Consider the following 14,611-nt stretch of genomic DNA (forward strand, 5'->3'; position numbering starts at 1 on the left):
GTTAACAAATTGCTTTCTTGAAAGTTTGTTTCAAATGTGTTTGAATATTGGTGAGAGTTGATAACCGCTAGAAACATAACGCAATAGACCATTAAGTGAGACACTCATATACATTTCCTAAAATAGAAAATTCAATTCCCGAGTTATATGTTGATGAATTTTAGAATAAAATGAAAACATCCTTTTTTCAAATTTGTCTGGGCCAAAGGGGATTGTTTAGTCATGGTAGAACAACTTCTCACACTATCATCAGGCTTTTCAACAGTTAAATATATTGTTCTATGGCTATTCTATACATAGTTACTAACCAAAAACTGTTAAAAGCCATAGAAGCCTTTTAGCAAAACAAACAAATATCAAGTTATGTTAACAAATCAATAACTGTCAGGTAGTCTTTAGGTAAACATTTGAGTTGTATTTGCATACAGTGAAGGTTTGAACTCAATTGACTGAATTATTGGTATTTAAGTTTTATCAGTGAATGATTTGGGTAGCTTGTATACATGTACAATTTTTATTGGCGTTAGTAATCAATCACCAACGAAAAGATGTTTTTCATTACTTGCCAAAACAAAAATCAAAAGACAGAAGTCAGGAATTGTTGAGTGATCTAACAGTATTACGGAAGTCTGGATAGTGAATTGGAGATTCTAGTAACAGAAGGTTTGTAAAGGGAAACTTACGGTGGTGGACATTGTATGTTTTTTTGTCACGGAATAAAAAACAATCTTTGTCATATGTGTGGAATGATAAATACAAATATTCTGGATAGGGTTTGTGTAGGATTCGGAAGCCTGCAACGCAAATGCTGAAAAAGCAGGTTTGGAATATGGCAACAGGTTCAAAGAATTTGTGATGTGATTGGTAGAAGTGTGGATGAGATTGGTAAAGTATGGATGGGATTAGTGGAAGTGTGAATGTGATTGGTGGAAGTGTGAATGAGATTGGTGGAAAAGTGGATGTGATTGGTGGAAGTGTGAATGTGATTGGTGGAAGTGTGGATGTGATTGGTGGAAGTATGAATGTGATTGGTGGAAGTGTGGATGTGATTGGTAAAAGTATAGATGTGATTGGTGGAAGTGTGCTGAGCCAGATTACTCAGCCATAACCAAATCCATAACCATAACATATCAACCATATAACATATTAACAACCATAACCATAATCACATTCAAGAGCAGTTCATCCCCTCACATAGAGATGAGTACCTTTGGTGAAAAGAACAAAAAATGTGAATAATCTAAATTTATGTTGCAAATATAAAATGGCATTAATATACAAATCAATATTGGTATACAATAAAATCTTAAAGTAAAAGGAGTAAATCAGAGTCCACCAGTACAGTGGTGTGTGGGCATGCAAGCATATTCCCACTGTCGTAAGCTTTGCATACAGACACAATCACTGCCAATCACCAGCCCGTTTATTTTAAATAAGTTTGTATGAGAATTCAGCCATTGGCTCACTAGGAGATAGCAAACTTTCTGGATGGAGGAACAGCTCCAGTTCGCCTCTTTCTGAGCCACTAGATCAAGATATTTTAGTAGCTTAAAGATTCTCATTTGTAAAAGAGAAATCTTTTGCTAATTCTACTGACAGCAGGTTTTAAATTACATACCAAGCATAAATATTAGTAACTTTTTTGCAACATGAAAAAATGTTCATTTTTGCAATGATTTTTTGTGAAGGGCCAGTTTATTGTCGGGTAGTCTGAGGCTTAGACTGGTGCTTCTTTATTCATTTTCATCGCCAATCTCTCTACAACTGACAAAAGGGATCTTGTACCCTCTTGTTTCAAATGAATATAAAAAGGCTCACAACCTAATAAAATACTGACATATTCAGAATATAGTTTATACAAACAATATGTTATTAGAAGGTCATTTTAAGAGTCTAATGTTTTCACTCATCAGTAACATATGAAAACAACTCACTTTATGGTCTTTGACATTTTGCCTGCCGGTCCTCCGCTATTGTCTGATTGAAATGTGCTTCCTCGTGAGTATACAGTGAGTATACACAAATTGTCGCAATTATTTGCTATTTGGACTTGTTGAAAGGTTGCCAGCAAGTCCAAATCGACGAAAAAATAGAAAGATGAAGAAAGTGAACTTGTTGCAACAAGATTCACTTTCTTTGTCTTCACAATTCATTCTTGCACCCCCCCCCCCTTTCCTTCGAACAACAGCTTACACTCCTTAGGGTTGCGAGCATCCCTGATGGAGAAACAAAACATCATCAGACACTGGTTAATTTATTGCAACTTTTAAGGAATGTTTAATTATTTCATTTTGAGATTAGTACGAACTCAAGCAATATGAGCTATGAATTTTTACTAATGAGCCATGTCTTTGATCTATAAATCATATTACTCTTAACACACAGTTTGTGCGCTGTCTTTAGTCGGTAGATAGCTGCACTCTTGTTTCTGTCGAATCATGCCTCACGCCATCACTTTACGTAGAGAAACTTTTTAAAGAAAGCGGAAAATGCGTCTTTAAGTTAGTGAAGGTAACAAGAGATGGAGTTTTTGGTTGCTCTACTTGAGTTACTAAAACTTGTGAGTTACTGCTATACTTGAAACCTGAGTTAGGTACTGTACTCGGTGTACTCACTTATCAAACAAACTCAAATAATGATTTCCATCGCTGTCAGATTTTAGTGTAATTGTGGATAACCTGAATTTTTGTGTTATTGTAAAGTCTATTTTTCAGAGTTTATTTCTAAAACTTACTCGCTGTATTGTCTCTCTGTAAATTTTTTTGCTGAGTCTCAGTTTATTTCTCTTCAGCCTTATCATTCTTCGCATATTGCTTTTTCAATTTTAGTTACTGTGAGTCACGTTTAGTTACTGTGAGTCACGTTTAGTCACTGATAGTCACTTTTAGTTACTGTTAGTCACTATCAGTTACTGTTAGTCAGTTTTAGTCAATGTTATTCACTATTAGTTACAATTAGTCAATGTTAGTCACTGTTAGTCTTTCTTAGTCACTGTCAGTCACTGTTAATCTTTACTGTTCATTGTTAGTCACTTTAAATCAGTGTTACTCACTGCTAGTCACTTTTAGACACTACTAGTCACTGTTATTCACTGTTAGTTTTTGTTAGTCACTTTTAGTCAGTGTTAGTTACATTTAATTATTTATAGCAATATTTAGTCACTTTGGGCAGAAATGACTGCTTTGCAGTGAAGGTAAAGAAAGACTAGGAAAGATTTAGAAGTAAAATGCTAAAAGTTTAACTTAATGTGAATCCTTAATATTCAGATATTTTTCCTGTAGATCATCACTAATTTTATAGCCCGTCGAGTGCTATATTTGCTATATAATTCTATAATTATTTCCTTTGTAGGACATTTCAACATTTAAATCAAATTTCGTTTCAATTTTTAAAAGTTGTATTCCAGTTTGTTGCTATTATAAAAGTGCTAAAAGTATGTTGCTGTGAAATGCAGTTATTTTAAGAGGAAAATCCATATGAGTGGGTACATATCAATAGGCTTGAGATTATATCTAGAGAATAGTTATGATAAAATATCAATTTGGTAAAAGCTCTTCATTTTACCAATTTATTAAAGTACCCTATAATATCACCATTCATAGATTAATCTTAATGTAATCATACACATTTCAGGCCCGCGTTCAAGTGTTCAACACAGAGTCTAAGTATTCAATACAGAGCTCAAGCCAGAGTTGAAGCCAGATTGTATGAGTGCAAGACAGAGTTCCAAATAGAGTTCGCCAGTTCAAGCCAAAGTTAAAAACTTATAGCCATTACGAAAGGTTGAATAAATTCGTTTTTGCATCAAGAAAAAGGTGTCCGTGTTTCAATTTTTGTGAGCATACATTGATCATGGTTAAAAATAATTTGTTGAGAGATTGATGGCCAGAGTACTTTGCATAACCACCTGGAGTTTGACTTGAGTTGTAGACAATAGTTTAAATGGCTATGTATTGGAATCACAGCGTTTCTCATCTGAGTAAAATCATTATCATCTGTAAGAAAACATCGTACAGCACATTTAGATTTCCTGCTCATGTGTTGGTGAATAATAGTTATTGCTGACTGGGGCCGTGAGATGAGGCATTTTTATCATTTGTTATTATTTAGACACTGCCTTTACGGACAAGCAATTACACTATCAGGTAAAATAATGGCCTCCAAACAAATCCAGTAATAACATTTTGGCTCTCCTCGAATACGTTCTGAATACAGCAAGTGGCTGGTTATCTAGCAAAGATTGCCTGTTGGAAAAGGTTTTGAGTTGGGTTATGTAATAATGCTTCGTAAAAGTGTATGTATGCCATCTCTCCGAGAAGGTTTTTTCACATTAATTCTAACAGTAAGTACCACAAAACTGTGATAATTTTTACGATTGGGAGGGGTGCTTGTTCAGAATTCGAGTACAATGAGCTCTTTATTTCTGTATTTATTATCTTTATCTCAAAGTAGCAAAAGCAAACATATTTTTTAAGTTATACATATTAAAAACTACGTATTTAGTTTTTTGAAGTTTTAAAAACCGCTATATGTTTGAACCTTTTTGCTTCTTAACATGTTTTGAAAATTAGTTTTAAAGTCAGCTAGAGCACATTGAAACTCCCTAAAAAACATCATATTTTTGTAATAAAATAAGTTAGGAATGACTATCAAATGGTGCTGGCTATCAAGCTAAAAATTTTTTTAGAATAATTGGAATACCTAAAAAACATCTGAAATTCTCTTGCTAAATGCACCTTTATTCAGTTAAGTAAGTACAGCACAGTCTCAGAAACAAAGAACACATTCTTGCTGGCAAGACATGAGCAACACATGGAAGCTGAGTTGAGGGTGAATAAATCTTTTAAAGAAAACCGTAAAACTATTCACTTCACAGTAACTTCAACAGTACTACATCTAAGGCAGCATTAAACTCTGGCTTCAATTTGACAGTTTAAAATTTCAATTTTTATGAAGATGGCGAGCGCTGCAGCGGAAAGACTGATTGTAACAACGGAAGAGGCTGAATTGCGTAAGAAAGGTTATACATTAGGTTCAACGCTAGGTGAAGGCTCTTACGCTAAGGTCAAATCCGCTCATTCAGATAAAGAAAAAAAGAATGTGGCCATAAAGATTATCAATCAACGTCGAGCTCCAAAAGATTTCCGAGAGCGCTTTCTTCCGAGGGAATTAGAGATTCTTCAGAGCATTCATCATGAGAACTTAGTGAACCTGTATGAAATATTTAAAATGAACGGAAAGGTAAATTCATGGATAACAATTTTCTGTCTAGGCATTATGTAGTTACTAAAACTTTTTATTTGACCTGATCAACTTTGCGATCAATATTTAGCTTAACGTTGAGCATGCATTCTCTCGCTTATGAGTCCTTCATGTAAAAAGCTTGGCCTAAGAGCAACTAGTTTGTTATCTTTTTCAAAAAGTTTGGGCTGCAGTGAGTAGATCTGACTCTTGCTCAGTGAACCACATGTAGATTAGCAGTGCTGCCTTAGGGCTACCTCTAATAATTCAAGACAATCCTCGTATTAACTAGATATGTAAAACCGGCACTGGTATACGTACCTCTATGTTACCTTAGCCAATGAAAAGACCGTATTGGGGATTCAATTGAAAAGGAATTTCAGGCATTAATAGATTTGTCATAAGCACATCAAGAGCTTGCAATGTATGTACCATTTTCTTTGCTTTAAATGTCGCATGTATCAACGAGTTACTGCCATACCCATTTTTAAGTGTTTGTATTACTTGGCAGAGATTCAACCATGTAGTGATGCAATGCTTTTTTCACTTTTCATTTGCAAGATAAGGCTGATTATAATTATGTGAAAAGTTTGCAATTTGTAGTGTGACAAATTTGGTAGCATTTTAATTCAATAGAAATTATGCCTGACATAAACCAAGTGAGGCTATATGAACCTGCTGCCAGTAACACATGTAATCCGGTACTATCTGTACATGGGTCCAGCCAGCGGCCACCAAATGGTCAACATCCATGTAAATGGGTAGTTTGAACTCGACACCCTTACAGAACCAAAAACACCATCTGTAAATGCACCACAATATACTAGTGATGCACCATGGCAGCATTTAGAGAGCAAGGATAAGCCTATTTATTGGCCAGCCTCCGCAACAGGATAAAAATGCTGGTATGCCCCAACCTGTTCTTGCCTGCTGAATACCATATTCTTTCTGTTGAAAGAGTAAATTTTGTCTAGCGAAAGCCAGAATTCACTTCAACATTTGCGTGCGGCTGAAGAATAAAATGACATATGAAGTAGCCACACCATAAGCAGTCTTAGTTGCCTTGACTGCAGGCAATGGCGAGAGAAAAACTCTATTATGCAGACATTTTGGAGAGAGAGTTTGTGGCACTAAAAATATTAAAAGCAGCACAAGTTCTGCAATACAGCTTCATCAAGCATTGAGTTAAATATAAACTAAAGCCCTCACTCTGTAAACATAGCCCTAGTTCATTGCCACAAATCTTTAATGGGTAGAGAGCCAAATAATACTATTTATATTTAAAATAATTAAAATAATAATACTATTAGTCTTTACTATAATAAGAGCAGCACCTGTCCAAAGCTGTCACACTGTCCAAGCACCTGTCACACTAACAGCATTAGGAAAAGGGGGTTGCACCTGTATCCAGTTGGTTGGTATCCAGTTAAACTCCTTGCGCAGGGATTTAACTAGATACTCCTGGTTACAGACCGGTGCACTAGCCACTATGCCACTCGGCTGCCATGCCACATCGGCAATTAATTATGCACCTACTGATTAATCATTGCGATATTTTGCGATGCGCAGGACGGCCAAGTGTAGTAGTGATAATATTCAGTATCTTTGGAATTATCCTTTCCTTGTTATGCTGGAAATAAATCTGTTATTTACAACGATCCAATAGGGAGTTTGGTAAGTGCATAGACACTAAGGAATGTCTTAGAGAAGGAGTAATTTGAAAGAGAAAAATGTTTTTGTGACCTTTGACCTAAAAATAGTTTTGGTCTGCCACAATTACTTGCTCTATGATCGCAATTTAATAATAATAATAGTAATAATAATAGCAATAATAAGACAGAGGAAAACTCTTGAGTAGAAGCCCAAAAGTGGAAATCGTTAGACAGTGTTTGGGTCTCACATACAGGCTTTGGTAAAAACATCTAAAGTAATAATGGTAGATAGCCAAACTAAAACTATATTCAAAGGATATATTTTCTACCAAAATTCATCATTGTAGTGTTTTTGTATTTTCATTATTCAAAGATCATTGACTTATGAAAAGGAATTGCATTGCTTTCCATGAATTAAAGTTTGTGAATTGTTAAAGATTGAATCAGAAAGATGGGGCGGGGCGTACACCCTTTTGTAAAACATTTTACTCCTTACCTTAGAACTTAGGGAATGGAGTGGAAGCTTCTGTTACTTTCATAACCATAGACAATCTCTGACACACCAATAGAGAACAATAATTGTGAGTAATGTTTAAATCATAGCAGGTAAATCAGCATTTTAGCAGTTATATGCTACACTCAAGGTCATTAAGTGTTAAGACAAATTAATTCCTAGCAAAGGCCTGTTTTGAAAAATTAACTAAATGACAATAAAGTTCCATTCAGAATCACTCTATGGCACAGAAAATTTCAAAAGCAGCTGATTTAGGAGAGCTGCTATTTTGAGATTTGTAGAACAGCTAGCAAACCTAACGCTACTTTCCAGTGTCTCCTCGAAGCACACAATTATCTGAAAGGTTATAAATTATACATCACTTTTAAGTATTTTTGGTTCTCTAAAACCCTCAGATCTTGAAGCACAGTGAGACCAGCAATGAGCTATTCTCACGTATTCTTCGTTCTTTAATCACGCCATTATATTAAGAGAAACTTGGTCATTTTGAAATATTTCCAGTTTTCGGCTCTGTTTAAAGTAATTAGCAAACATTAAGTCATTTCAGACTGCAAGTGAAATTTATTGCAACTTCAGTTTGCAACCCTTAAAAACAGATTCCCTCACAAATTATAAAACCATTATTTTATGTAGCGAAGTCAAGCAGTGATCATGACTGATAACTGCCATGTTCCTCATAGACATAAACATTGTCAGGCTGGATACTTGAACACCACAACAAACCTTCAAGAAAGTGTTTTCTCCTCTGTTATACCATATCCAACAATTTGTTATAATACCAAAGATTTCTCTTTTTAGGTCTACATATGCATGGAAATAGCGGGCCACGGAGACCTGCTAGAGTACATCAAGTTGCGAGGCTCCATTCCAGACCGTCGAAGCTGTACATTTTTTAGGAACCTGCTGGACGGAGTGGAATACTTACACAGCCATAACATAGTGCACAGGTAACTCATTGTCAAGTAGATGTCAATGTTTATGTTAGAGTAATTTATAAAGTGAGTAGCAGACAAATGAGAATGAATGGAACCAATACGGTGCCCTTATACTTCCAGTGACCTTACTTTCTCAGTACCTTGCTCGCAGAGACTGGAGTAAAGTATAACAATAACAAAATATCCATTTTTATTAAACTAAAAAGAAAAGTATATTGTTAAGACCGGTTTTTAAGCTGTCTCCAAATAATTTGTCTTTGAGCAGCCGACTAACTGTTCGTTTTGAGCTTTTAAAAGCTTGTAATCATATTCCCACATATTATGCACCTACAACACAACAGAGTAAGACATGGTGAATCTGTTGATACCAAATAAATGTAATGTGAATTTTGTTGCAAGTCAACCTTTAAGACCAGTTTATAAGCTAACTCAAAATAATTTGTCTTTGAGCAGCCACCTTAACAGAGTGTTTCTTGCTCACACAAGGTTTGTGTCAGAGGAAAGTATGGAAAGAGCGATGCCGCCTGAATTATAAGGGCACCACATTGGTTTCATTTGGGCTCTCTTAGTGACATTACTCTAGTTTACAGTTCTTATAACCTAATAGGAAATATAGTGTGTTAGATGCATGGGTTTAGCGAACTTCTCATGTGCTATATGCATATAAGTGCCTCTGAGCCTGCCCAAAGATGCCAGTTTACTCTATGATTTCCTGTGTCAAACTGTGTATACCAAGATAATTATGTGGTATATGTTGAGTTCACCCACAGTTGATCCGATGTATCATGAAGTACATTCTTGCAGCACTCATATTTTCATAGCGTGTAACTGACCAAATTTTATTTTATTGGCAACAATAACATAAAAGAAGTTTTCATGTAAGAACCTTGTTGAAAAAAAAATTATTTTAAGTTTAAGGATAGAATGAACTATTAAATTGATTCAAAGTGCAGTAAAAACTTAAATTAAATTTTGCTAAAATGTTGTAAATTTTCAAGACTGTTAGATCTCCTTTACGTTTGTTTGATAAGAAGCGTTGCAATGTTCAAGAATTAAACCTCATTTAGTTTTACTATAAGACTCAATTTAGTTTTCACGTTCTCAACACACTATGCCTGAACGCAAACATAATATACTGAGCATTTGCATAGCTACTGTAAGCGCCTTCTTACAGTAGCTATATGTGATAAACATTTATACATAAATGTTTGCTGTTTAAAATAATCTAATTGTGCATGTATCTCCAATCTACCTGACGATCCATTACATTCCAATTTCCCCAAAAAACTACTACACATACGTGTATGCCTAATAACAACATCTTGCCAATTTATATTATAGACCAGCGTTTTAAAAAAGAGCTTTTTATTTTTATCTCATGGTCTTATTTACTCAAAACAGCATCGATGTAAATAAATTTAATGTCTATCATGTTATGTATGTGAGTTTATAAATGTTCAGAGTATTATAATAATAGCACAACTTGATGTTTTTAATTGAATTTTATATTCTCATCATTTAAGGCAATTACTAAGAAATAAGCTATTAAAAACCATTAATGAAGACTCCGTGTGCTCGGTAGCTTAGCTAATCAAGGTGCAGAGCCCGACTGGTGATGAGCAGGGTGTAGCTCACATGATGAACAGTCAATGCAGTTTTAAGAAAAAAGAAAAAAGACAGCCCATCGACGACTCGCAAACTACTCTAACCGCGACAGCAGGTGCTGTTTAAGGACCATCATAGATTAGTGTCTCCAATGCTCTAGATGTCAGCAGGCAGCTGATTCCATGCTTCTAAGGCTTGCTATGAAGGATGACAATGTTCAGATGCTGAAGTACATGCTGGACGTAGTAGTAGATCAAAAGGGGACTTGCGAGTAGAGTAAGCGTGTTTGGTTTTAGGGAGAGAACACCTGGTATAGTACAGGTTGTGAGCAAGCATACAGATATGAGGGTAGTTTTAGGGAGAGAACACCTGGTATAGTACAGGTTGTGAGCAAGCATACAGATATGAGGGTAGTTTTAGGGAGAGAACACCTGGTATAGTACAGGTTGTGAGCAAGCATACAGATATGAGGGTAGTTTTAGGGAGAGAACACCTGGTATAGTACAGGTTGTGAGCAAGCATACAGATATGAGGGTAATATAGGTCAGAGATAAGAAGAATTTTAGCAGTTTTAAGCAATGAGGCTGAATGGATACGAGTAAATTTCTTAAAAGTTGTGCATCATCGTTATGGGATGATTATTGCTTCCTGGAAATGCAATTTGTACTAGCAGCGCCACAAGGAACTTAAATCTTTTATCTAATAATTAATAATAATTTCTTAAATCTTAAATCTGACCAATAGTTGGTGGCAATGATTTCAGTAACATAACAGTAGAATGTCACTGTAGATGGTAGATGTAGATGGTCACTGCTTGATTGATAACAAATACTGATAACAAGATAATTATTTTACTGTTTTAAATAAGAATATGGCGGAGAGGGAGTAACTCCCATCAATTTGAAGTACCTCTGAGTTGACGGTGTGGACCTCTCACTAGGCGAGGCTTTGCTTAGAAGGAGATGGCCAGGTCAGTTGGGAGGAGACATTCGATAGTAGCAGTCACTTGAGTAATAGTTGATCTCTTCCAATGCTTGGTCTGGCTGGGCAGTATAGACCAGCAGACTGATTCTTTCAAAGTTCTTAAATCAAGAGTTTGTTTGCTGCCACACTAATGGCTACAGTCTCAGCAATTGGTTTCTGTGTCTTTGGTGTCTAATCAAACTGTAAAAAACAGTTTTGGGTTACAATTAGTTAGTTTATGGTAAACAAACATGATAAACGTGATTGGGACTGGTGAAAAGAAGAAACACAAATCACGGCTTATGAAAAGCAGCTCGTGGTGAGATTCCATTGAAGATGCACAAGGAGCGATGTGTGCAATACCACAGTTGAAGCTAAGTCCTACCTTTTAAAAGCAGAAGAGGAGGTTTTATGCCACAAGAGTGGGTATAGCAAAATACTAAATAGTATTGAAAAATGATAGTTGAGTTGCAAGCAATCCAAAGTTATCAGCTATTAAAACTCACAGCTACCGACAAAAAAATTACATAAAAGGACTATAAACAGTATAGATATACCCAGAATGACATTAAAATTTATGTGTTAGTATGCAGCAATATGTATTATTGTTTGCATTATACGTTGTCTTTCATCAGAGAATAGGTTGCAGCAAGATGCATTTTACACATGGACCAACAAAAAACGTGTATATAGACCAATCAGAAAAGTTCATTTTGAGGATAAGTAACTTTCATTGTTTCAACCAGCAGAGAACTGTAGATTTGTGCCCTCAACCAACAGAGAACTGTAGACTTATACCCTCAACCAGCAGAAAACTGTAGACCTTTGCCCTCAACCAGCAGAGAACTGTGGACTTATGCCGTCAACCAGCAGAAAACTGTAGACCTATGCCCTCAACCAGCAAAGAACTGTAGACTTATGTCTTCAACCAGAATTATTTATCACTGTTTTCGTTGTGCGAATGATATGGATTGGGAGTTGTGCACTTTCAGTTACCCTGCGATAATTTTTTCAATAGGCATTCACATGTTGTGGATTAACATGGTCCCTTAGTTAAAAAAGATAAGGAAATCTATACCAGATCTGATAGTGCACCATTCTCATATCGCTTTTTAGCACGCTTTTGAAATAGGAATGACTGAAGCATCGAACATAATTAAAATAGAATAGCGACATTGTCTAGCGTATCATTCACAAGAGCAGTTTCCATCTTTTCTAAGCTTGGGACATTCGGTGAAAATTGGCGAGTGATAAAACTCGCTTGATTTGTGAGTTTCCGCTATTTCTATCTTGCAGATGTCGCAAGGTCGTCAAGTCGTCAAGTAACCAAGTCATGGAAACATAGTGTATGCTAACTATCATGCTAGCTATCAGACCTTGTCTGCTTTAGAGCTCAATCATCTCTACAAAAGTAATAAATTACTAAGTGATCTGACTATATCAGTTCTCCCAAATGCATTGCTTATATATTCTCACACTAGTGGAACGGCCGGCGCTGCACAGGTATTAAAACTTAGCTAATAAGCAATGAGAGGTGATGTAGTTGCTTGCCGCTTGCCAATAACCTGGCGCATTGCCAATGGCTAATTTTAGTAAGCTACTGTAACTAATAACAGCTAAATACTTGCTCTCACAAGAGAGCAAGCACAAAGTTATGTTGTGCCGTAATGGAGAGTAGTAGCGTATTTTCACCCACCTAGCAACATACATGGCCCAACGAATTCATCAACCTCGCATAGTTGAATTGGTAGGGTATTTGCCTGACAAACGGGAGGTTCCGAGATCAAGTCCTCTGCAAGATGGATTCTTTATTAGCTATAGCTGGACATACTGAATTACACAAAGGCTTTGAGAGTTATATATAAATTTACATATAACAGATAAATTGTTGTCCTCCATAAGTTCATCATAAAACAGAGACTACTTACTACCTCTGATGCAACAATCCTTAGTACAATAGGGCTGTGTCTATCCAAAAGTGCACTGACAGTGTTAGGGCAAAAATTTGCACCGTGTATGGTTCAAACCTGGATAGTCACACTCTCAGTCGGGCTCTCTACCATCTGCTCCACTCAACCACCTTTTCGCAGCTGGGAATAATTGTGCACACAGTTATTACACATGACAATCTCTCACGGCATGCATGACTGATAATGATTACACTCATTTGTAAGGATTCATTTATTATTTTATTCCATATATGTAACTATAATTAACTTTTTTCTAAATGACATAGCAATAAAAGGAACGTGGAATAAATATACTATTAATATCACTTTGCTATTCTCGCTACGCTGTAGTTTCAGGAAAGTTATCTGCTCTTAACCTAAACTTATGCAGACCCCAGTGTTTCTTAAAAGTGCAATTACCTCGAGGAACAATTTAGTGAGCAGATAACTTTGAAACAAAACTGAAACAACAAACTAACTATTACTGAAACAGCAAAACTAACGACTGAAACATTACTTTGTGAAATACTTTTTTCACCATTGTGTGACTTTCGCAGCTGTTGCTTTTCTGTTAATTGTGGTACATTTTTATGCATGCAAGGTGTGTGTGGTTTGTTTAAACTATGTGTATGAGAATAAACTGGCCAAAGCTCAATGGGACAGGACTGAAGTGAAGCGAAGACGGGTTCTATGCCACTCGTACCATTTGCAGATTGTTTTAGAGATCTTAAGTGTGAGAATCTCCTCCTAGATGTTCACAACAACATCAAGATCTCTGACTTTGGATTTGCTCGGCGGTTCGAAAACTCGGAAACATGTAGGACATTTTGTGGCAGCGCTGCCTATGCTGCTCCAGAAATACTGCAAGGTGTGCCATATGAACCCCGAGGCTACGATGTTTGGAGCATGGGTGTCATTCTCTACATAATGGTGAGAGCTAATAGGTCAAATACCTTTGCTCGCATAAGTAATGCGCTGACTTGTTATAATTTTAAATAGTTTTTGTCAAGTCGTGACACTATCTAACAGGTGTGTGGTTCAATGCCATTTGATGACTCCAATATTCGGCGCATGATCAGAGACCAAACGGAGAGAAGAGTAGGATTCCGACATTCAAAGCATGTAACAGAAAGCGCTAGAAATTTGATACACAGTATCTTGGAAGCAGATGTCAGCAGACGGTGAGAGGTGTTTTTACCATCTTGCTTATTGCTTTTTGTTGATTTATTCTTTTTTTACCAAAACACTGGCAAATAGCTTGCATCATTTTTGTAAACTGAATATTGTTGTAGATACAAAATAACTGAAATAAGAGCTCATGCCTGGATGCACCTGAAGGATGACAAAGATGCCAAAGAAGGGAAGGACAAAGATAGCAAAGAGAAATAACTTGTCACAATTTTTTTAGCTGGCTGAAGATCAATACCGACTATATTGCAACCAGACCTATTTCAAACTACCTTCACAAGCCCTGCACTTTCTTGTAGTACTGATGCGCGGTGAAGATTGAAGTGATAAGAGTTATTCTCTCTTAGAAAGATAACTCTTGCTTTCACAACCTAACTGCTATGATGCATTTAGCAATACACTAAAAGAATAACAAGCAAGTTCAAGCAATCATATAGCTGGGTGTTTATCTTTCTTTCTTCTCTTCAGCTCAATTTTTTTTCCAGTTCTACTGCCCACCAGCTCCTCTGCAATTCCATTTTGAAATCTTGTGAAACATCATTGAATTTAATTCATTTCATGTTA

General features: G+C 36.1%; 1 protein-coding gene across 1 annotated transcript; it reads left to right on the forward strand.

Moving 5' to 3' along the window:
- Positions 1 to 4,956: 4,956 nt before the first annotated feature.
- On the forward strand, positions 4,957 to 14,468 carry LOC137400450 (testis-specific serine/threonine-protein kinase 1-like). The gene is made up of 5 exons (XM_068086776.1): positions 4,957 to 5,241; positions 8,206 to 8,354; positions 13,582 to 13,789; positions 13,889 to 14,040; positions 14,152 to 14,468. Exons 1-5 carry the CDS (start codon positions 4,957 to 4,959, stop codon positions 14,246 to 14,248), a joined length of 891 nt encoding a protein of 296 aa, XP_067942877.1. The 3' UTR covers positions 14,249 to 14,468.
- Positions 14,469 to 14,611: the final 143 nt, after the last annotated feature.

Source organism: Watersipora subatra, chromosome 7 (assembly GCF_963576615.1).
Source record: "Watersipora subatra chromosome 7, tzWatSuba1.1, whole genome shotgun sequence".
Lineage (NCBI taxonomy): Eukaryota > Metazoa > Bryozoa > Gymnolaemata > Cheilostomatida > Watersiporidae > Watersipora > Watersipora subatra.

Coding starts and splice junctions, on each gene's coding strand:
- LOC137400450 (XM_068086776.1), top strand. CDS start 4,957: ATGGCGAGCGCTGCAGCGGAAAGACTGATTGTAACAACGGAAGAGGCT. Junction 5,242..8,205: donor TATTTAAAATGAACGGAAAG/GTAAATTCATGG, acceptor TTCTCTTTTTAG/GTCTACATATGCATGGAAAT. Junction 13,790..13,888: donor GTGTCATTCTCTACATAATG/GTGAGAGCTAAT, acceptor ACTATCTAACAG/GTGTGTGGTTCAATGCCATT.